At 34.2% G+C, this 22415-nt stretch overlaps 1 protein-coding gene across 1 annotated transcript in view; it reads left to right on the forward strand.

Annotated features, from left to right (window-relative positions):
* LOC123666223 (neurogenic locus Notch protein) overlaps positions 1-22415 on the forward strand; it is a 131786-nt gene that overhangs the window by 97977 nt on the left and 11394 nt on the right. Inside the window, exons 5-21 of the mRNA XM_045600410.1 lie at positions 1108-1270; positions 7476-7669; positions 7880-8035; positions 8237-8419; positions 14521-14635; positions 15370-15491; positions 16380-16547; positions 16747-16885; positions 17462-17614; positions 17890-17996; positions 18073-18186; positions 18629-18785; positions 19200-19432; positions 19953-20098; positions 20544-20692; positions 21067-21216; positions 21840-21979. Coding sequence (XP_045456366.1) covers positions 1108-1270; positions 7476-7669; positions 7880-8035; positions 8237-8419; positions 14521-14635; positions 15370-15491; positions 16380-16547; positions 16747-16885; positions 17462-17614; positions 17890-17996; positions 18073-18186; positions 18629-18785; positions 19200-19432; positions 19953-20098; positions 20544-20692; positions 21067-21216; positions 21840-21979 — 2589 coding nt within the window. The remainder of the gene's footprint in view (positions 1-1107; positions 1271-7475; positions 7670-7879; positions 8036-8236; positions 8420-14520; positions 14636-15369; positions 15492-16379; positions 16548-16746; positions 16886-17461; positions 17615-17889; positions 17997-18072; positions 18187-18628; positions 18786-19199; positions 19433-19952; positions 20099-20543; positions 20693-21066; positions 21217-21839; positions 21980-22415) is intronic.

Raw genomic sequence — 22415 nt, forward strand, 5'->3', positions numbered from 1 at the left:
TAATCGTGTGTGTATCGTTTGTTGTTGATGGATTTCAACACTTTTATACACAAACATCTTTGTATTGAACTGTATTTTTAGCAATAATTTTTACGTCAATTTATGTTCTCTTTTTTTGTCAACGTTAAAAAGATTATGAATTCTAGCTCTACTATACCTTTATTTTAATTTTTAAAAGATGATATATAGACTTACTAAGAAAGAGGTTACATAAGATCATACTTAAAGCATGCTTAGTTAATAATTTTTATTTCGAATCATAAATTTTTAGTAAGTCTTTGTAAAAAAGTGGTTAAATAATATTTTTCTTGAAACCTTCATCATTACAGCCTATACAGTCCACTGCTGGACATAGGCCTCCACAAGTTTACGTCAAAAATAACGTGAACTCATGTGTTTTGCCCATAGTCACCACGCTGGGCAGGCGGGTTGGTGACCGCAGTACTGGCTTTGTCGCACCAAAGACGCTGCTGCCCGTCTTCGGCCTGTGTATTTCAAAGCCAGCAGTTGGATGGTTATCCCGCCATCGGTCGGCTTCTTAAGTTCCAAGATGGTTGTGGAACCTTGTTATCCCTTAGTCGCCTCTTACGACACCCACGGGAAGAGAGGGGGTGGCTAAATTCTTTAGTGCCGTAGCCACACAGCACTTAACTCTTGCTCTTAAGCTCTTGAAACCTTATTGGTATTTAATATTAAATCTAAAGTGCACGATGAAAAGGAAAATAGTCTAAATTAATGAGTTTTTTTTATATATATTGTATAACTGAAATAAATATTTGGAACATTCGACAATACCTGAATCTGCTAGAATATTCCATCGATGACTTTTAAATATGACTCAAGTTAACATATTTTTACTGTAGTAACTCTGTAAGTCAACGTAGAACTATTCTTTTTTATAACGGATATGGTGTATTTTATAATGGATTTGGTGAGCAGATGTGAGCATTCCGTCATCGTAGCCATATGTCCTATTTTTCTTAGGATACGTTAGAACTTTTAAGTGACCTAGTTTTATGGAAGTTATTTGAATTTTTTACAGTAGCTTTCGTAGCAGTTAGATGTAGCAGTAATACTAGAAATTAATTCTTTAATGTTTGTGTTAAGGTTACCGAGGCCAGAACTGCGAGATCGACATCGACGACTGTCCCGGACATTTGTGTCAGAACGGAGCAACTTGCATCGACGGGCTCAACTCGTACACTTGCGAGTGTCCGCCGACATTCACCGGGACACTCTGCGAGACTGATGTCGATGAGTGTGCTTTGAGGTAAGTCATCGGCCCTCGGTAAAATTTACTTATTTGTCGAGGGTCTGAAAACACACAATACACAGGAAACAAATGCCCATAACACGGCAAACTGCATGGACTATAGAAGTGTTTGAAATGAGTGGGGTATCGATTTCGTGACCATAAGTGCAACAGCCAGTGCTGTGACCGCTGTACCAATGCATCCATAAATCTTACTGACACATAAGCTAAACTATCACGGTTACCTACTCTGAATACTTTATTCTACCGGACTGATCGCGATAGTCATTTTGATATTCCCTATATTGGTCCCTATATTTTGGCGACGCGCGACGTTCCAGACGAATATGGTGACGGCTACTTGTACTATCGCTTGTGACTTAAGCGACAAATGATAAATTGCGACATGTGTGCAAAAACTTAGAGTTTATAGCTTACAAGCTAGAATATTTCCACCTTGTAATATTAGTTAAGGTAACTGTTTATCATGATACTATAAACAACTTAAATGTTAACATAACTTAAGATAACTTTCTTTTCGAATAACAAACAAGATTATACAAGTTAGCCGTAAAACGGAAAGAAAAATAACACCTGCTTATCACATACTTTTAATTTCACCTTTATTACAATGGACTAAGATTCAAGTTTATGAAACACACTTTTAAGACAAAATTCTGTGCAAGGTAAAAATAGCTACAGTACTTATAATTGAGAAGTATAAAAAATTATAGCATATAATATTGATTCTTATTTACACAGGAATAATGACGATTTGAGAATGAAACAATTAAATAATTGCAGCCGTATTGTTCGCCGAAATATTTTCACGGACAAAAGTATGACACAATTTTCTTATTGATTGTTCAAAAAGTATTGATTGTGAGGAATTATCACAAATCGCTTACGTATAATTTGGAACAATTACGACGATTTTTGTCCATTTTGTATAATACTCAAGCTTTTTACACATACTTTTTAGTCGAATATAAAATAATTGAATTCATTTTGATAGCCTTCACTTTGTTTGAAATTTATTTATCGTTATTTCAGCTCTGCGCGCTCACATAGGTATAGATAGCTTAAAAACTTATTCATAAACAGTCTCCCAAAAAATTTTTTTAATTCGTTTCATACATTCCAAAAACGTTTAAAAATGTTGAAACTTGTTGGTGGTATGGTTTTGTTATTTTTTTTACTGTGGACATTAAAACCTTCTTTTAAAATACTTTATCATAAACTGTATCAAACTAGCGACTTTTATTGGTGTCTTTAAATTAGTCTAATGACGTATTCGCATAAAATCGAATATCGAACTTAGTCATTATCTCATCAAGCAGTCAATGACCTTTCATATTTGAGAGTGTAGAATGAATTATTGATGTCATAATTATAATTTTAAAACGTGTTATTAATTGGATCACTCCCTTGATTTTAAATGTCTAAACTTACGAAAGTTTAATGTTAAAAAAGACAGTGCTTTACCCTCTTTTTGTACTAATTAGTACTATATCATAGTATTTTCGGTGTAAAGAAGTAAGTAAAATTATTGGGCGTAATTTGCTTGGTATTGTGAAACGTTAATCCCTATTTTTTTATATTTGTAATTAATAGAAAAAATCAAAGCGATTTTAGAAAAGTACACTTTTACCTTTTTCAATTTAACATTTTAACAAGTTGTTAGTCTTATAAAGCTTTTAGAAGCAATTTATATTAATATATAAAAAGAAAAAGAAGATTAAAAATCATTACTCCACGTTACAGTTTTTATTTCTTAACCATTTTTAAAATTCGATATCTTTCAGACCGCCCGCCGAAATTTTATAAACAAATATTTTGATTTACTCCTGGTAAATAATTTTACTTTAATTGCAACGGGATAAAACTCATTTTCCAATAACTTTCATTTAATGCAACGCGTGATTAAAATTGTCGAAACTGCTTAACCGCTCTACCTTCTTTTCCGCTCTTATTTCGAGAGTATTGCCTTTTAGTTCCTCTGCCTGTATGCTAATTTGTTTTCTATCACGTTACAATAAGGTTGATTATTATTTACAATGATCTCAAGGGGGATAATGTCATCCTATCCGGTCCGCTGGCACGTAAAAGGTAACTGATGAATGCGTGCGCAATATCGAATTACTATGTATTTTTTTAAATATTTTTTGTAGGTTCGAATGTTCATTCAGGTGTTAAGATATTTTGGGGAATCGTGAAGTCACGAAGATATAGTGTTAGTATATGTTTGCATACACAACCGATGCATTATATATTCTCAGTTGCGTGGGTACAATTAAATTTTTTATCTATTTTTTATTTTATAGTGAGATACAAACATCGTAAATGTTTTAGTGTTTTATAACAGCGACATAAATCGGTTTTATTTAATCGATATTTTTGTAGAACTATTCGACCGTTACGAGGCGATGTGTGGACTTTATAATGTCAAATCTGACATTTTATTGCCGCTCGAATTATCATTTTTACTACCCATAAACACGATGGTAATAATTTAATAAAATATTATGTAATTCTATTACTTATTTTTTACGAGTGGTTTTAAATTTGTAATTTTTTTTTTGTTGACCAAAACTACAAAATTGTATTATGAGTTGACAGTTATACCAATTTTCAAGTAACTTTATGGTTCATTTAACCATTCAAATCAACTAATTACATTTAAAGACTTGAGGCGCTGGCTTTTAATTTATAGAAAAAAAAGCGTTACCGTGACAAATCTTTCAGTTTAAAATATAAATATTTTTTAATAATTACGACGTGAAACTGATGACTCAATCTCTGAACAGAAAAGAAGAATGTACTTATTCAAAATCAACAGCCAAAGTTACAGTTGGCCTCGAGTAAACAAGAGTAACCGTTACAGTAGTCCTAGTACCTAAAAAATGTACCGAGTTCAAAATTACTCCTACAAACATTACTTAAATACCGACAGCGAGAAAGTCGATATGTTTATTCATGAACGACACTTCCAACCCGTTAATACTGAGTTATTTATTAATTACACGAATCGATTCCCCTCTGTGAGATAATTATCACGGGAACTCAATAGAAATAAACGAGTACCGACGCTTTTCAGATAAGAGATGTGTCGATACTGAATCCAGTAGCTGGTAATGTAAATAGGATTAGGTGAAAACTCTTTAGATGATATTTTACGTCCGTTGAATGGTTAAATAGATATTTTTGAAGTAGCTATATGGAAATTAAAGATCGAATCGATAACGTTAACAATGTCGAAGTACATCGACTAGTTAATGAAGCGTTGTATTTAATTACAAGCGAGAGAATCAAAAAACGATATAATTAAAAACTAGACAGAGCACAACACAACACAAACAGAAAAAAAAAATGACAAACAATCAGTTTCACACTAATAGCGCTTCGGCTTTCAAAGCATCAAAGATAAGGTGAAGACGAATACACGGAACGTTATTGCTACAATTCATTTAAATGTTGAATATTTCAACTAAAAGCAATATCCGACGACGCGTGGATGACATGGAAGAGGCCGTCTCCATTACAAGTGTTCCATCGTGATCATTTGTTACTGACAGCGGTAGCCCATCGGTATTCAATTTAGTTTTATCATCTGAACATTAATCATGGTAATCAATAGTTTCCTCCAGTACTGCAGCTAACACCGCATTGGTATATGATAGAACCTATACCGTTTGTATAATTAAAACTTTTTACGAGCCATATTTTCAAAACAATATGTGACTAGCTTGAAATGTAATTATTCCAGCTAGACTTTCCATTTGTCCGTGTCGTAAATTCGATTCGAGAATGACACTGTGTTGAGCAATTCGTCTGTTGGGGTTTATTTATTTATCGACATTTATTTCCTTGTGTGGTGTCACCGCTGTTGGACATTGTGATGCTGTTCTTGTTCTCGTTTTGGCAAAATTTATTGATCTGAAATATGGATGTTTCTTGTCACGAACCAAGAGGTAATATATCGTTCCGCTTCTTCACAAGATATTTAAATCTTATGTTTTGCACCAAAATCTTCCCAGGACAAACTGCATTAGGAATTGAAATCAACAATTTTAAGACGTTTATTGAATTTAAACATTTTTTTTTTCTTTATAATTGTTAATATTTTTGTCGCTTAACTTCTGACTAATTATTGCAATTTCTTACTTGCAATATCGCGACATTTTAAGACGTAATTTTGCAAAATCCTGGGTGCGGTCATTATGAAAGTACGCAAAGAAGCCGGTAGTCTCTCGGAGGTAATAAATCGTACTGAGCTTTGACTAAGCCTGTGTTGCTTATAATTATAGATGATTGCATATTATGTAAGTTCTACGGGATATATTTTCTTGAAAACAATTACCAAATTATTTCAAGGAACGTTACAGCACACTATAACATACACGACATTGCCAATACAACTTACTAAGCTTAAAAATGCTTTTTTACTAGTTATCAATAAAAAAGTATATAAATAGTATAGTGTAAAACTGGAAAAAAGTGATTTATAGTGAATTGTGATTACTTATAAGTTTTTGTTTGTTAATTCGACGACCATGTACACCATTTATTAATTGTTATAAAATATTGAGCATTGTATAGTTAAATAACATACAATAACAAAGGCACATGACAAAGCCCTTAAACTCGCCTAGGTAAAACGACGTATGATTAACGATGATGACAGTAATGGCAAATGCCTTCCGTGTCGAGGTCAATGCTACTGGACTTTATTGCAGGCTTCCCTTTGAATACCCTTTTTAAAGGGAATTTAGCTACATTTCCTATCTTATAAAATAAAATTAAACATTATAACTTAGGAAGTTTAATACTATCGGCAACTGTAAAAGTTTTTTAAAATAAAATAATCATTTCAATCTATTAAACTTTGCTATTCTTATTGTTGGTTGACATGGTGTATGTAATGTGCGACAAAAAAGTACTAAAAAGAATTTAATTTTTATCCATCTAAGATTATAAACCATACTGATTTTAAAGTTTAACAGTAATAACAACTTTTTCTTTGTGTAAGTCATTAGTTTCACGTAATTAGTTAATTCCTCATTTGATCATTTAACGATCATTATAAGAAAAACAATTCATGTTATAAACCTGAATACACTTGACTGACTTCACAGGTAACATTTCACTGTGTGAAAATTAAATCGTTCCTACGTTCTGACAGAACACAAACAAGTAAAAAGGCATTGAAGCTAAAAGTCACCATTTGATTTACAACTCCTTTGACTCGTAACATATTTACCGTCGTCCCTTGGTGTCTAAACTCGAGCGCTGTAAATCATTCGAAAGAGTTAAGTTATGGCTTACTTTATTAAGCAATGTTTATCCTTTTCTAATTACGTTTAAATTGTTAAAAACTATAATTGTTTGTATTAAATAAGCTGTATATAATGAATAATAGAAACAAATGTATCTAAACAACTGTACCTTAAAAACAGATGACAGCGTAAGCATATAGCGGATCATATGATATCTCTATAGGTACGTCTATTAATTAGCATTACATAAGTATGTACTTACAATTGTTTCCTAAATTATGGTTGAAAACGCTCTAGCAAGAATTTCGCAATACTAATTTATTTCATCTTACATCCCGATTTCTAATGTAACCAGTATTATTGGTCGTTTTAAGATCAGATATAACATGCGCAAGAGCACGCGCCCGCGGCACGCCTGTTCGAACTTAGCCTTTGGGTCTTTGTGTTGTGAAACTGTGATTTACCTTATCTATGACCTCTTTTGTTAAATGCCTTTTACTTAATACTTAGGATTAAATTTGTTTTCAAGCATACCAGCCAGCAACTTTACTTAATTTTTTGAACCAAATTCTTCAAAAATAAGTCGAAAAATCTTCAATTAACCGTGTAAGTTCCTCTGGAATTACCCGAAAAAATGTACCCTAATAAATGATATTTAAAGCGCTTGAAAACAATTTCAGACTGTATAAGTCGGTGCCTTTGTGTAAAATAACTCTCGGGAAAAACACTTTCATTATCCTTATTTCTTTTGGCGTACGACAAAAAAAAACAAAGTTTTTTATAGCGTTTTAATTTTGAAATTCTAAACTGTTGCATATTTTAAAAAAGATGGGTTCTTCAACTCTATTTAGGCAAATATAAAGCAATGATCATATAGTTTCTTTAATAGGTAGCTATGACATTCATCTTGTTAATTTCATAATCTAATTTCGTGCCTTTTCCAACAGGCCTCTTGTCTGTCAGAATGGTGCTACTTGTACCAACTCTGTTGGTGGGTTTTCCTGCATCTGCGTGAACGGGTGGACGGGTCCTGAGTGTTCTGTGAACATCGACGACTGTGCTGGCGCCGCTTGCTTCAACGGTGCTACGTGTATTGACCGTGTTGGAGCGTTCTACTGTAAATGTACTCCGGGAAAAACTGGTAAGTTTCCAGTACTCGCTTATAAACTTTAGGACTTATAATAGATTTTGTTTTATTTCACACATTGTCGTTTAGCTTGTTATCACTTTGTTAAAGATATCCTAGGTATTTACTATGTTGTTTTGGATTTTAATAGTATATGTTCATCTAACAGCTTAGATTCTTTTGGTACCATTTATGATCAATTTATTAAAATGAATATATATCTAGGTCTCCTCTGCCACTTGGACGACGCCTGCACATCGAATCCTTGCCACGCCGACGCTATTTGTGACACGAGCCCCATCAACGGATCGTACACTTGCTCATGTGCTTCTGGTTATAAGGGCTTGGACTGTTCTGAAGACATCGATGAGTGTGAACAGGGTTAGTACGCGTTATTTTTAGCTATTTATGATTGCTTTCATTTATTTTAAAACAAAATCATGCCGTTATCTCAAAGACTCAACTAATACTCCAATTAGCCAATATTAGGTTTAGTGAATGGAAAAAACGGAATATCTCTTGAAACAAACCTTGCTGATCTTTAATCAGAAATATGCCTTAAATATCAATAAATGCCCACAGGATCACCATGTGAACACGACGGTATCTGCGTGAATACTCCCGGTTCCTTCGCCTGTAACTGTTCTGTCGGCTTCACGGGGCCGCGCTGTGAGACCAATGTGAACGAATGCGAGAGTCACCCTTGCAGGAACGATGGCTCTTGTCTCGATGACCCTGGAACCTTCCGATGTGTCTGCATGCCGGGTAAGTTGATTTTTCAATATGTTATAATTATGAGTTTCAAAAGCAATGAAACAAATTTTAATTCATCTTGAAATATAATAAAATAATAAAATAAAATAATACGAAAAAGTCAATATGTGCTAAGAGGCAATTAATTGTTTTAAATACATAAACATTAGCAATTTTCAGGCAACAGTCCTAATAGACCATTAAAGCAATTTCGGATGCTAATTAAACCAATAATTTTTTAATAACTACTTACAAAGTAACTCATTAATTGATTCTCTTAATTGCAAATGTAAGATCAAATAATACTTATCGTAAGTAAATATTAACAGGACACTTGTACATAAATTGTAATAACTAAGTCCATTTAAATCACGATGATCATTACCGAACATCATTACCACAGTGGCACGCGCGAGTGACGCATAAATCGGCAGATAATAATCATGAACTTGTAATTTTTCAACTAAAACTATATCCGTTTATTTCATTTGTAACCAATGTAAGTTTAATTAAATTATCTATATAAATAATAAACATAAGTCTAAACTTTCGTTTAAAAGTATCATCTTTTTCTTCTGTGGACATTTTTAATGAATTTTTCATTATTTAATGTTTTTATATTTCCATTACAACACTTTATTAACCAAAGTAAGATAAAGTTGTAACAAAAGGGCGTTTTGTCTGTTGGTATTCTATCTATCGGTGTCTACCAGTCAATCTTTAGGACAAACAGACAAAGTATTGTAGGTGATAATAATTAATAGCATAGTAGTAATATATAGCTTTATAAATATATAAAAATAAGTACATATTCTTTATACAACCAATAAATAGACTTACTTAATAATACTTGTACTGTGTGGCTACGGTACTAAAGAATATATCCACCCCCTCTCTTCCCGTGGGTGTCGTATGAGACGACTAAGGGATAACACAGTTCCGCTACCACCTTGGAATTTAAAAAGCCGACCGATGGCGGGATAACCATTCAACTGCTGGCTTTGAAATACACAGGCCGAAGACGGGCAGCAGCGTCTTCGGTGCGACAAAGCCAGCCCTGCGGTCACCAACCCGCCTGCCTAGCGTGGTGACTATGGGCAAAACACATGAGTTCACGTTATTTTTGGCGTAAACTTGTAGAGGCCTATGTCCAGCAGTGGACTGTATAGGCTGTAATGATGATGATGATGAAATAGACTTTGTTTTTGTAGTCAGAAGAATTGTATTGTATTTATTTTGTCATATATATCTGATATTGATTACCCTATGATGTTACCGTTGACTTTACTTGTCCACAAATTCAATTTATTCATACTAAACGCACAATACTAAGCCGCAATTGTCTCTAATGTTGTGTTTATTGTTAAGCTAGTAGTTGGTCGTGGTTGTCTTGTGTTGTCCATCGGATTGTACCTTGATTTGTAAAGTAACGGTAGAGAAGTGTCCACAATGTTACGATTTACTACTCGGTTGACAGCTTGATGATAATCATTACCTAGAAAGATAGATTGTGAAAAGTTCTTCGTACAGGGTTGGCGATACTGTAGAACATCGCTATAGTTGCTTAAAGAAAACTTTATTAATAAATGGACTTAAAATATCATTATGGAATGTTTAGATTATCTTTACGCATAGATTTATCTGAACATATTTTAATCCTTTTATCCGTTTTATTCTAAATGAATATGTACTTTTGTTTTAAAATAAAATAGACAATAATAAATTTAAAAAAATATATACGTAAATGATATTTAGTGGACGTTTAATTACTGAGCAAAAATACCTCTTCACTAATTAAAGGAGTAGTATTTATGTCTGTCACATTGTTACTTTGCGGTTTGGAGGATATATATGTACCTAATCCTTAGAATTTCTTCAAAAGCGTGTAGCTTTTCTCACGATATTTTCCTTAACCGTGACGAAATTACAACAAAAAATACCTTTTACAATTTATATTTAAAATTATTCAAATTATTCTTAAAATTCCATAAAATATTACTATTCTTTTAACAATGTATTCATTACAGATGAAACATTTTCAAAGATAATAATTGCGAAGGTAAATTATTGCGTGAGGTAATAAAATTAATATACACGACAATTATATTTTTTGCCCAGTTTCCATCCTTAGCCGCGCGTCGGTTCCCATGACGATGCGAGCACAGTATACGCGGAAGTAGCTGCGTTCATTTAACGCTTAATATAAACTTTATTAAAATGCAATAAGGACTCATTGCGCATCGCTAAATACTTATAACATAGATAAAAGATAGGCTATTAATATATAATGTAGGTTCTAATTTTTACTTTATAGTACCTATTCATTAATTTTTTAAACGCTGTTCTGGTTCATAGTATGACGTTCGTGTATAATCGATTTATTAATTTAAGCATCGAAATAATCAAGTTAAAAGTGTTCAAATAATTATTTTGTATACTTATTTTAAAAATTATTCTCTTTGTTTGTACTTGTCTATAGATAATACATATCCTTAACCCGAACACATTGTCAAGTACACAAAACATGTCAGCGATGCAATGATGCGGATGGAACCACTCGGTGGAACCGTCCCCTGTGTTGTAACCCGACTTAATCTAAAAGTCGCTCATAACTCACTTCATAGAATATGATAGTTTACTTTTTAATTTAGACGCTTAAGATGGGACTCCGAGTGGCGTATAACCACGTCAAATTGAGAAGTTTGTTTATAGTAACAAGGTTCTAGAGATGCAGTGGATCCTATAGACGGTTGTGTAATATCACTTATCTCACGCATGAGTGATTCCAGACTTGCCTGGCAAGTGGACTAATAAGGGCAAACGCAGCACTTGGTATGACATTATAATTTTTTATAGAATAAAACATGTCTCGTCGGCCTTTGCACTCGTTTTTTATGAAGATGCGACCGTTAGTTGTTTATTACCCGCGAGCCGTGGAAACATTTTTAATACGTAATTAAAAAGTTTTTATAACCTTTATGACATTTTTATAATTATACAGGGCTTCGTGTTAGATTTCATATCAAAAGCAGTCGGACAATTTATCATATCAGTCGTACACTTTTTTATTATTTAGTTAAATAAAAACGTTTTGGCAATTTATCTCATTTATATAAAACACAATACCTTTTTCTATTTCAGACAATAATTACAATAATTATCTATTTAACAAAATTACTCAATAAACAAAATTTTATCCATCCAAGATTCAAGATTTAAGCATTTAAAACGAAATTTATGTTATAAACGTAATAATTTTAAAATTATACAATTTCCAACGACCTCAAACGGTCGGAGCCCTCAGCCGCCATATTTAATTCATCTGTCATCAACACTAAATTCTTCATCATGTTTTCAAATTCTCAAATATGTTATGCTAATCAGTTTTTGAATAACTTATTTTGTATAACAGATAATTTTACTTGAAATCATTTTTATTAATACATTATTACGTACTATCGACTCCATTAAAATGTGAACATTAACTTGAAAACATTATAAAATTACAACACTAAGTGTCCAATAAATAATGCATTAATTCATATGAAACCTTTTTAATATACAAAACTTTTTCTTATTCATGACCTTTTTGGTATTATAATTCCCGAAAAGCAGCTGGCCAATAATATGTTTATATCTGAAGCTTGCATTATGTATTCAAATATGCGCATAAAACCGGCATTAGCTTGTGCCCGCGCCGGACATTCTTATTGTGGCTTGTGATCCGAAATCGTGACAATGGCTTGTGGTGCAAACAAAATCGAGAGCGTTCATAAACTAAAATGAGGTACTCATGTAGATCTTTTAATTTTTATCATTAAAAAGTCACAGCAATAGGAGTGAATTTGTTATTAAAAAAACTCGCAATATTATTATCCCATTTAAATTTAATCTATTTGCTTATAATCTAATATTTTTTATATTATTCTATATTTGATTATAAATATTTTTATTAAAATATCGTGAGTATTATGGTAAGTTACTTTTTTTTGTTTTCCATTTACGCCATCCGTCACCCCGCGACAAGCGCTCGCGCATTGGGCGTAGCCTCCCCTCCTTAACTACCATTTTGGTAGATACGATAAAGGCTCAATAGGGCATGTCAGCTATACAAACGCTTGCATAATATTTTATTGCTAGAATTAGAATTCGAATTACTACATAAAGCATAATGATCTAGATAATGGGTTCAAAGATTTGCTAAAGTTTTGAAATAATTTGGTTTTATAACGGTAATAATAAGTAGTTTGAAGAAATTATAAACCACTTACTAAATAGAGTATAGAGGTAGGTTATAAAATACACGTAACTCAAATGGGGTAAAAATTACCCTACTTCTAAAATTTTACTATTGACACACACATACGAAGAACGAAAGAGATAGCAATAAGAGTAAACAATTGTACTTACCAAAAATGTAACTTTGATATGTATTAGTACTGCTTAGCAAACGTAATTCTTTAGAAATTAAAACTTGAAATGTTAAGCAGAATTTAATTTTATTAATACATAAAAAAAAATAGTGAAACAACTTTTTCGGATTTCATTGCGTTTTATTAAGATTTTTAAATTTCCGACACATTTACAGCTACCATGGTCACGGGAGGACTAAGAGTGTCTGATAAATCCGAAAAAAAGTTGTCTCATTATAATGATTGAAATTCGCGTAAACATTAGAAAACAATACATAAAAAATTTTTGCTATTGCCACGTTAGGCTTTTTAGGAGTTTTACTCATAGGCTTTAAAAGGTAATCGTAACATTTTGTTCGTCATATATTCCTCAAAATACTGTTACGATGACCAAGAATGTGTTTCTCGCGAATGTGTCATACATTTCGATTCGTAGGACGTCCCCCCACATTCACGCCGACATTCTAATTAAGAGAATGTCCCACTAATTAACATAGAACGCTATTCACTCGAAAACTTAACTTTGCTCCGACCATTACTTATCAAGTTTTATGAGATTGTTTAAAATGAACCATGCTTCTGGTTAATGTTGCGTCCCCTTTAATGGCTCGGTCGTTGATTGTTTACAGTAAATATTGTATTTTATACATTCATTTGTTATTTTAAAATTAAAATCTCAGTCAAATGAAAGTATATTACCAACTAAGTAATTTTAATTATTTAACATTATATAGTACAATGTATGTGATTTTCAAATGTTTTTATGTGTTTCTACATAAATAAGAAATAATGTTTACTAACTTAAACACCATAAAATGTAATGTGGTTTGTAAAAGTTTTGTATATTTAATTAGTTTTGTTGTTACAAATGAAACATTAATAGCGCGGTATGAATTTTAATGGAATGGCTTAAATTATTAATTAAAGTAGTGAAAACCGACACGCTACAAGAATCAGTTCCAAAGACTATAATATATAGGCATGGTTTTGTAATTTATGTTGTGAATTGGCACATAGTAGGGAACTTTGCTCTGTTCCGCCGGTTGAACTTAAAAACCGTATATTATTTTAATATATGTATTTGATATGTGGTAAAAAAATATTTTCCCAAAGACATTTAATTAAATGGATTTATGCAACAAAACTTGCGATAAATTGTTATAATTAAAATTTATCGTTTTCAAAACTTACAACTGCGAAACTAATTTACTAGTCCATACATTTACAACTGTATGGACTAGTAAATTAGTTTCGCAGTAACAAATATAATATTATATTAGAAAATCAAATGTGTTATAGATGATATATAAATATAAAGGGTTTTTGTAGTAGTCATCGCAATTCTAAATATAGGATTCAAAATATACAAAGAAAAGCTTTCCTTGGCAGTTTTAGGACTGTTGACCTGAAGTGCCATTATAAAACGCACGCGGATAAGCGAAATTGCGTGATGAATAGGTCATGAATATTATTTTATTATAATATTGTTTAACCTGTTAAAACCTCTAAATAAAAAAAATCCAAATGTAATATAATAGAAGATAACAAAAAAAATACATTTAAAAAAAACTTACGCTGCCAAAATTGTGTTTTGTTAAAAATCAGTAAAAGTTTTATTTGATTCTTTGGTTTTCTAACGTTATTTATCATATATAAAGACTGTATCATACAAACGTCTTTTTATCCTAATTAATCTTCCAGGTTTCACGGGAACACAGTGCGAGGTCGAGATTGACGAGTGCGCCAACAATCCTTGCCTGAACGGCGGCGTCTGCCACGACATGATCAACGCGTTTAGATGTACCTGTGTTATCGGGTAAGTTTTCATAACAATTGTTCCATAATTGTTACATTTCTATCAATAATTTGATAATCTGGAAAGCAGTATAAACGATAGCGTTGTTTGTCAAATTACACGTGTTCAAATGGTTGATAATAAACTGCTTTGTTTGTCATTTGTCAAACAGTGTCAATTTAAAAGAAAATTTCTTATCATATTTGTTAACAAAATCACTTAAACGATTGCTTTACATAAAAACGAAAACCGAACTTAAAGTATGTTTGACACATTTCTTTTATCTTCGGTTTGATCGTATTTGATAAGTCATAACTGTTTGACAAACAAGTTAGACAAATATATGTTATCTTTAAAAGCGTGCATTAAAATTTTTATGTTAAGTTACCGATTAAGGTTTATATTCATTTTTATTTGAGTTACATTAATTGTACTGCTATTGATGCTAATTTGCAAAAATATCTTTTTATTTCATAATACTTCTTACATTAAAAATAAATTATTATCTAGTTTACACTAATGAATTCGATCCTTAGAAAATTTTCAGTGTTTATGTAAAACTTCCACTTAAACTTTTGGGGTCGATATTAATTTTGCAACTGAACGATTAACAATTAAGTCTTTTAATTTCAGCAATAAATATAACCAATAAAACAATAACACATAGAAAATATGATTTCATTAGTGTCGTCTTAGTATTTATATAAAATTTATAATTATTTGATTAAATCACATTCGCAAATATTCCGTTATAGTTTCACTGGAGCTCGCTGTCAGGTCAACATCGACGACTGCGCATCAAGTCCTTGTCGAAACGGTGGCACGTGTCATGACTCCATCGCTGGCTATACTTGTGAATGTCCTCCTGGGTACAATGGTGAGTTTGTTCAAATATTTGAACCAATGTTGGTGAACAAGATAACAACTAAGTGCTTTAAGCTTAGTATTTTTTCAGTTCTACATATCAATAGTGTAGTTTGTTTTGTGTTCTATAGAATCATGTAGTATCAATTAATTGGGTACTTCTTCAACTATATAATTGTACGTAAATATCGCTGCGCAACCAGCACAATCCATGGCTGTGACCGTTGCGCCAACGCGGCGGTTGCGGGTTCGATCCCCGCACATGATAAACATTTATATTGGCCATACAGGTGTTTGCCGTGGTCTGGGTGTTTGTGCAGCCCTTGTGGGTCTCCCCACCGTGTCTCGGAGAGCACGTTAAGCCGTCGGTCCCGGTTGTTATCATGTACACCTAATAGCGATCGTTACTCATAGTAGGGAATATATCCGCCAACCCGCATTGGAGCAGAGTGGTGGATTAAGCTCTGATCCTTCTCCTACATTGGAAAAGAGGCCTATGCCCGGTAGTGGGATATTACAGACTGAAGCGTAAATATCGCTATTGAGTTTTGAACGTTACTGTACGTCTGCTTCTAGTGTTATTATATTTGCAAAGTTTCTTTTCTTCATCTTCTTCTTCTCAGTCGTTCACTCTTGACAGAGTGGTCGTGGTTGACGACGATTCATTAGCTAAAGCAGCCTCCGCTATACGTCTCCACTTGATGCGGTTTTTAGCGTCTCGAGAACTCTGGACTATGGAGGTCTGTGTCGCAGCTTTGATGAGGTCTGTCCAACGCGTAGGTGATCGACCGCGTGACCGCTTGCCCTCTACCTGCCCTTAAACAACGAGTCGCTCTATGATAATGCAAAGTTACTGCCAAAGTTTTTCCAACAGCACTAATGAGATTCTTATTGTTTGCAGGAATGTCCTGCGAGACCAACATCAACGACTGTCTATCCGCACCGTGTCACAGAGGCGAATGTATCGACGGCGATAACAGTTTCACTTGCAACTGTCACCCGGGATACACTGGCCGTGTATGTCAGACTCAGATCAACGAGTGCGAGTCCAATCCCTGCCAGTTTGGAGGTTGGTGATGTTTGGAAAGTATTTTGTTGGAGCGAAGTTGGATCAATTTTCAAGTTTTATTGATTTTAATAGCACATTGTTACAAGTACAATTAATTGATTTTAAGATACATTTTGTTATGATGGATTATTTATACTTTTTTAACTTCTTATAGGACGTCTATAGCAAATTCTTCAAATAAAACTGTGTTTTTCACCAGGTCATTGCGAGGATTTGATCGATGGATACCAATGCCGCTGCAAGCCAGGGACATCGGGTCGCAACTGTGAAATCAATGTCAATGAATGCTACTCCAATCCTTGCAGGAATGGCGCCACTTGCATCGACGGTATTAACAGGTATGTAGACAGATATCACTACATCCTTAGCTTTGGGACGTAAGAACACTAATATGGGTTAGAAGGATTAAATATTTTGATAATTTTGGTTGCTCTATATATTATCACTAATTTTTTTATTATCTATTCTTTTAACACCATCTTTTCTCTTTCACACGCAGCAACAATTATTTTGAGTAAGTGCTTTTGTATTATAGCATGACTAAATAGTGTTGCTTCTTATTATATCTACAAATATATCTACATATCTAATTATAGCTTTGTTAACTACGAAATTGTTGTATTGGATGCGTGCATGCACAAAGTTTTGTGTTCTCCTTTCCTGAAATTTCAACAAATTATTTGTCATCACCACAAACGTAGATTTTTATATTAACAACGCAGTTTCAACTTTAATTTTTACGTTTGAAGATTTACATTGTCCCGATTAGAACATACCAAAATTACTCAACGTTAACTCTACTAACCTTTAAATTTTGAAAGTCTTAAAAAGCATGATTGGAACTCTTTCTCATATTGCATATACGCATGTCCAAATTTAGACCAAAGGCACAATCTAATGTAAATGTGGTTTAGGTACACCTGCGAGTGCATCCCCGGCTTCACCGGCCAACATTGCGAGACCAACATCAACGAATGCTTGTCCAACCCCTGCGCCAACGGTGGAAAATGTATTGATCGTATCAACGGTTTCCGGTGTGAATGTCCAAGAGGATACTACGACGCTAGGTATGTGCACAATTTGTGGTATAACCCTTTTTTGAATTCATTTATTATGATAAGACAAAATTTAAGACATTTTATTGTACTATACATCCCAGCCCTTAGATATCAATGAACAACTAAGAATTGGTGTACCAAGATTACCAACATCTAAATATTTGTGCAACTTATGGAACGATGAGGTTCATTAATGTATTTGAATTTTTAGTTATTGTAAAAAAGGATGTAATAATTTTATGTCATAAAAATTATTCAAAAATTAATGTTAATTAATGTTTTAGGTGTCTATCGAATGTTAACGAATGCGAATCGAATCCCTGCATACACGGTGGAACTTGCGAAGACGGCGTCAACCAGTTCATTTGCCATTGTTTACCTGGTTATGGAGGTACGTGTTGAAAATAACCTAAAAACTAATTAATAAAATAGTGGAATGATGATAATATTTTGTTATATCGATGCAGGTCAACGCTGTGAACGTGAAATCGACGAGTGTAGTTCCAATCCCTGTCAGCACGGCGGTACTTGCCACGATCGGTTGAACGCTTACAAGTGTGACTGCGTACTAGGGTTTACTGGTTAGTACAATTTTATTAAAAAAAGCCTTTTAAACAGCTTCACTTATCTAGTGGTATACTTGATTTCTGATTTTGAAACTTATCATAGGTAATAAACAAAATTCTTATATTAGCCCTCAAAGATAACGTCATTCACAAATATGAATAGATTTCATCAAGAATTAAGTATATTTGAGGATTGAACCAAGTCAAATCTTTACTTATTTCATTTATTATGTCCCAGATATGCTAGATAATGTAGTTATGCCTGCACCCTCCACCACCATCCTATGCTTAGATACAATACTCATATCTTGCGGTCCCCGGTGTGAATTGTGAGACCAACATCACCTTATTTATTTATTATGTACCCGTAAGTTTACATAATACGATTATGCCTTTACCCACCACTCCCTCCCCATATTTAGACACGATAATTATATTTTTGCCCCCTTCCCCCCAGGAGTAAACTGCGAGACAAATATCGACGACTGTGCCGGCAACCCGTGCCTGCACGGCGGTTCGTGTATTGACCTTGTGAATGGATACCGCTGCGTGTGCGCGCCACCGCACTCCGGACGCAACTGCGAGAACACGCTCGACCCTTGCCTGCCCAACCAGTAAGTAGACTGACCACAGACTATGCAAGAAGTGATCATATCTAGGACTGTCTGAATTGTCAATTAGCCTACCCAACCAGTCAGCCCAATCTTTACCGACTGACCAGAGGCAATCAATCAAAATGTCTAAATCTGTCTAAATTGTTAACCAGTTTCTCCAACCGATAAGACTGTCCAATTGTACTAACTGACCAGAATCTATGGTCTTAATTTCAACCTTCCAGTCGGTGGACTGGTACCGTTAAAGAAGTATCTGAACTAGAAGGTGACGTTAATCTGCTAACTACGAGTATCTTACTGATGGTTGACTCGAACTTGCTAAATTTGTAGTGTGCAAACAATCTTGTCAATAGAGTAATTTGTAGGACGATAACACACTACAGGCGTATTTAATGATATATTATTACTTTTCAGATGTCGCCACGGAGGTCGTTGTATAGCCGAAGCGTCATACGCTGAATTCACGTGCCAGTGTCCCGTGGGATGGACGGGCGCGTTGTGTGAGAGGGACGTAGACGAGTGCGCGGTCACCGCTCCTTGTCACAATGAGGCCACCTGTATCAACACCGAGGGTTCTTACGCCTGTCTGTGCGCGAGAGGATACGAAGGAAAGGACTGTGCCATCAACACAGATGACTGTGCTTCATGTAAGTATCAAATTGGTTCTATAATGATAAAAGGTAAAGGTAACAACATTGATTCTACGTCAATCCGAACGCTTACAATATAAGATAGGGGTTAAAAGATAAAAATGGACATTTCTAGCTGATAAGCACGATGGTTGCTTTCTGTGAATTTGAAAAAGTTTTTGATTTCCACTTTATAAGTAACTTTACATTTACGTATATTTAATTTCATTAAATTACTAGCTGACCCCGCAAACGTTTCTTTGCCATATATGTTATTAACCCGCTTACCCCCCCCCCCCCCCCTTATAACTTAGGGGTATGAAAAATACATTTTGGCCGATTCTCAGACCTACCCGATATGCCCACAAAATTTTATTAAAATCGGTCGAGCCGTTTCGGAGGAGTTCAATGTTTAACACCATGACACGAGAATTTTATATATTAGATGTACACTATCTATGTCATTGGCAACATCAATCATCTTTGAAATTGACAAAAAATGTACATACTTTAATACTAATAAATATTTTTCTTCCAGTCCCTTGCCAAAACGGCGCGACGTGTCTGGACAGTATCGGCGACTACAACTGCGTGTGCGCCAGCGGCTTCGCGGGCAAGCACTGCGAGGTCGACATCGACGAGTGCCAGTCGCGTCCTTGTATGAACGGCGCTACTTGTAATCAGGTTAGCTTTATCAAATAAGCATAGATTTAATATAATATATGTTAGACCTTTCATTAGCCAAATGTTTAGTTCAATTTGATATGTGTTGTTATTTGTGCTGTTGGTTTTCCGAATATTAAATAAATAAATTACCATTGACATATATACATAATTATCTACCCATTCTTTGAAGAAATGCGTAAATTAATCGTAACTCTTTTTGACATGAAATCAGTCTATATCATCTCATGTGCATGATTTCTACTTTGTGTAGTCATGTATTGATTGTAAACGGAATTCAATGACTAACAAGGTACTTTAATAAAATAAAAATATTATTTAATTTCTATTATTTTTTTATTAAGTCAAAAAGTGAAAAATTTCTCAATACTAATAGGTCCTCTTTAAACTTTAATACCATCTAAAAGTTAGGTAACTATTTATATTTTTTTTTCTTCTATTTCAGTATGTGGCGTCCTATACGTGTACTTGCCCGCTCGGCTTCTCCGGAATCAACTGTCAGACAAACGACGAAGACTGCACTGAATCAAGTTGTATGAACGGAGGCACTTGTATCGACGGAATTAATTCTTACAACTGCTCATGTCCGCCTGGGTGAGTTACATTTATTTCTATAAAACTTATTAACGAAAATTCAAATTTTAATTGTATAGTATACAAGCTGAACCAGCAAACGTTGTTCTGTCTTATCATTATAGTCTGGATAAGAATACGTTATTCACCAAGTAGTATAAAATATTATTTTAGATATTATTATTATACTAACCTATATATGGTCGTTTTGTTTCGGAGGAATGCGACGACAAACATCGTGACATGAGATTTTAAAATATTATATTTTTCTATTGATGTGTATGGACACAAATTTTAGACAGTGCTAAAAATATTTATAATAATAGTAATAAAAAATGGCTTTTTCGTATAAATTGGGTAAAAAGGCCAAATCTATATTTTCTATTTGTCCTCAGGTACACTGGATCAAATTGTCAGTTCCGTATAAACATGTGCGATAGTTCTCCCTGCGACAACGGAGCGACTTGCCATGACCACGTGACTTACTACACTTGTCACTGTCCATACGGCTATACTGGCAAGCACTGTGAAGCCCTCGTGGAATGGTGAGACACTAAAAATATTATCGAAAATTGAAATTTTGTATCTCAGTGTAAAAAGTATTGATATAATTTTTATTGAAAAAGTATCGCTATTATAGGTCAAATAAATCCATCTTTCTTTGACTTCGAAATTACTCTTAAGGTTTAAAAATAAAAAAATAAATGTCTTTAACCTCACTTCGAAAAATAATAGGTGTGTGACTTTAATAATAATACAATATTTGGATTTAAATTAGAAGACCATATTTTCATATATTTTCTAGATAACAAAGAAATACACAACGACCGCTCTGGTGTAGTGGTCCGAGTGGTCGCTTAAAACGCCGACGGTTTGCGGGTTCGATTCCCGCTCGGGATGGATGTAATAGTATCTTTATTCTATATATATATTTATTTTCGGTTTTGATGTCTGTCCTTGTGGATCTCCCCACCGTGCCTCGGAGAGCACTTTAAGCTGTTGGTCCCTGTTATTATCATAAATACTTAATAGCGATCGAGTAGCTTATCGCGCAGCGTGGTGGATTAAGCTCCAATCCTTCTCCTACCTAAAGATACTTATGCCCAACAGTGGGATGTTTTAGGCTGAATGTGACAGAAATACAGCAATTCAACATTACCCGGTACAGGTGCGAGAACAACCCGTGCGAGAACGGCGCGACGTGCTCGCAGAAGGGCCCGCAGTACACGTGCACGTGCGCGCCCGGCTGGTCCGGCAAGCTGTGCGACGTCGAGATGGTCTCCTGCAAGGACGCGAGCATCCGAAAAGGTTCGTACACACTGGAAAGACTTACTTAAATACTTTATTATTTAAAATGTTGTACCGTATCCAACTAAATAAAAGAAGTTTGAACTGATTTTCGAAGATTCTAATTATTTTACATTTTGTATTTCAATTGGCGACTAAGGGATAACACAGTTCCACTACCACCTTAGAATTAAAAAAGCCGACCGGTGGCGGGATAACCATCCAACTGCTGGCTTTGAAATACACAGGCCGAAGACGGGCAGCAGCGTCTTCGGTGCGACAGAACCAGTACTACGGTCACCAACCCGCCTGCCCAGCGTGGTGACTATGTGCAAAACACACGAGTTCACGTTATTTTTGGCGTAAACTTATGGAGGCCTATGTCCAGCAGTGGACTGTATAGGCTGTAATGATGATGATGTAATGATTTTACGTTAAATGTCAAATCTCTTTAAAA

The sequence above is a fragment of the Melitaea cinxia genome, chromosome 2, assembly GCF_905220565.1.
Source record: "Melitaea cinxia chromosome 2, ilMelCinx1.1, whole genome shotgun sequence".
In the NCBI taxonomy this organism is placed as follows: Eukaryota; Metazoa; Arthropoda; class Insecta; order Lepidoptera; family Nymphalidae; genus Melitaea; species Melitaea cinxia.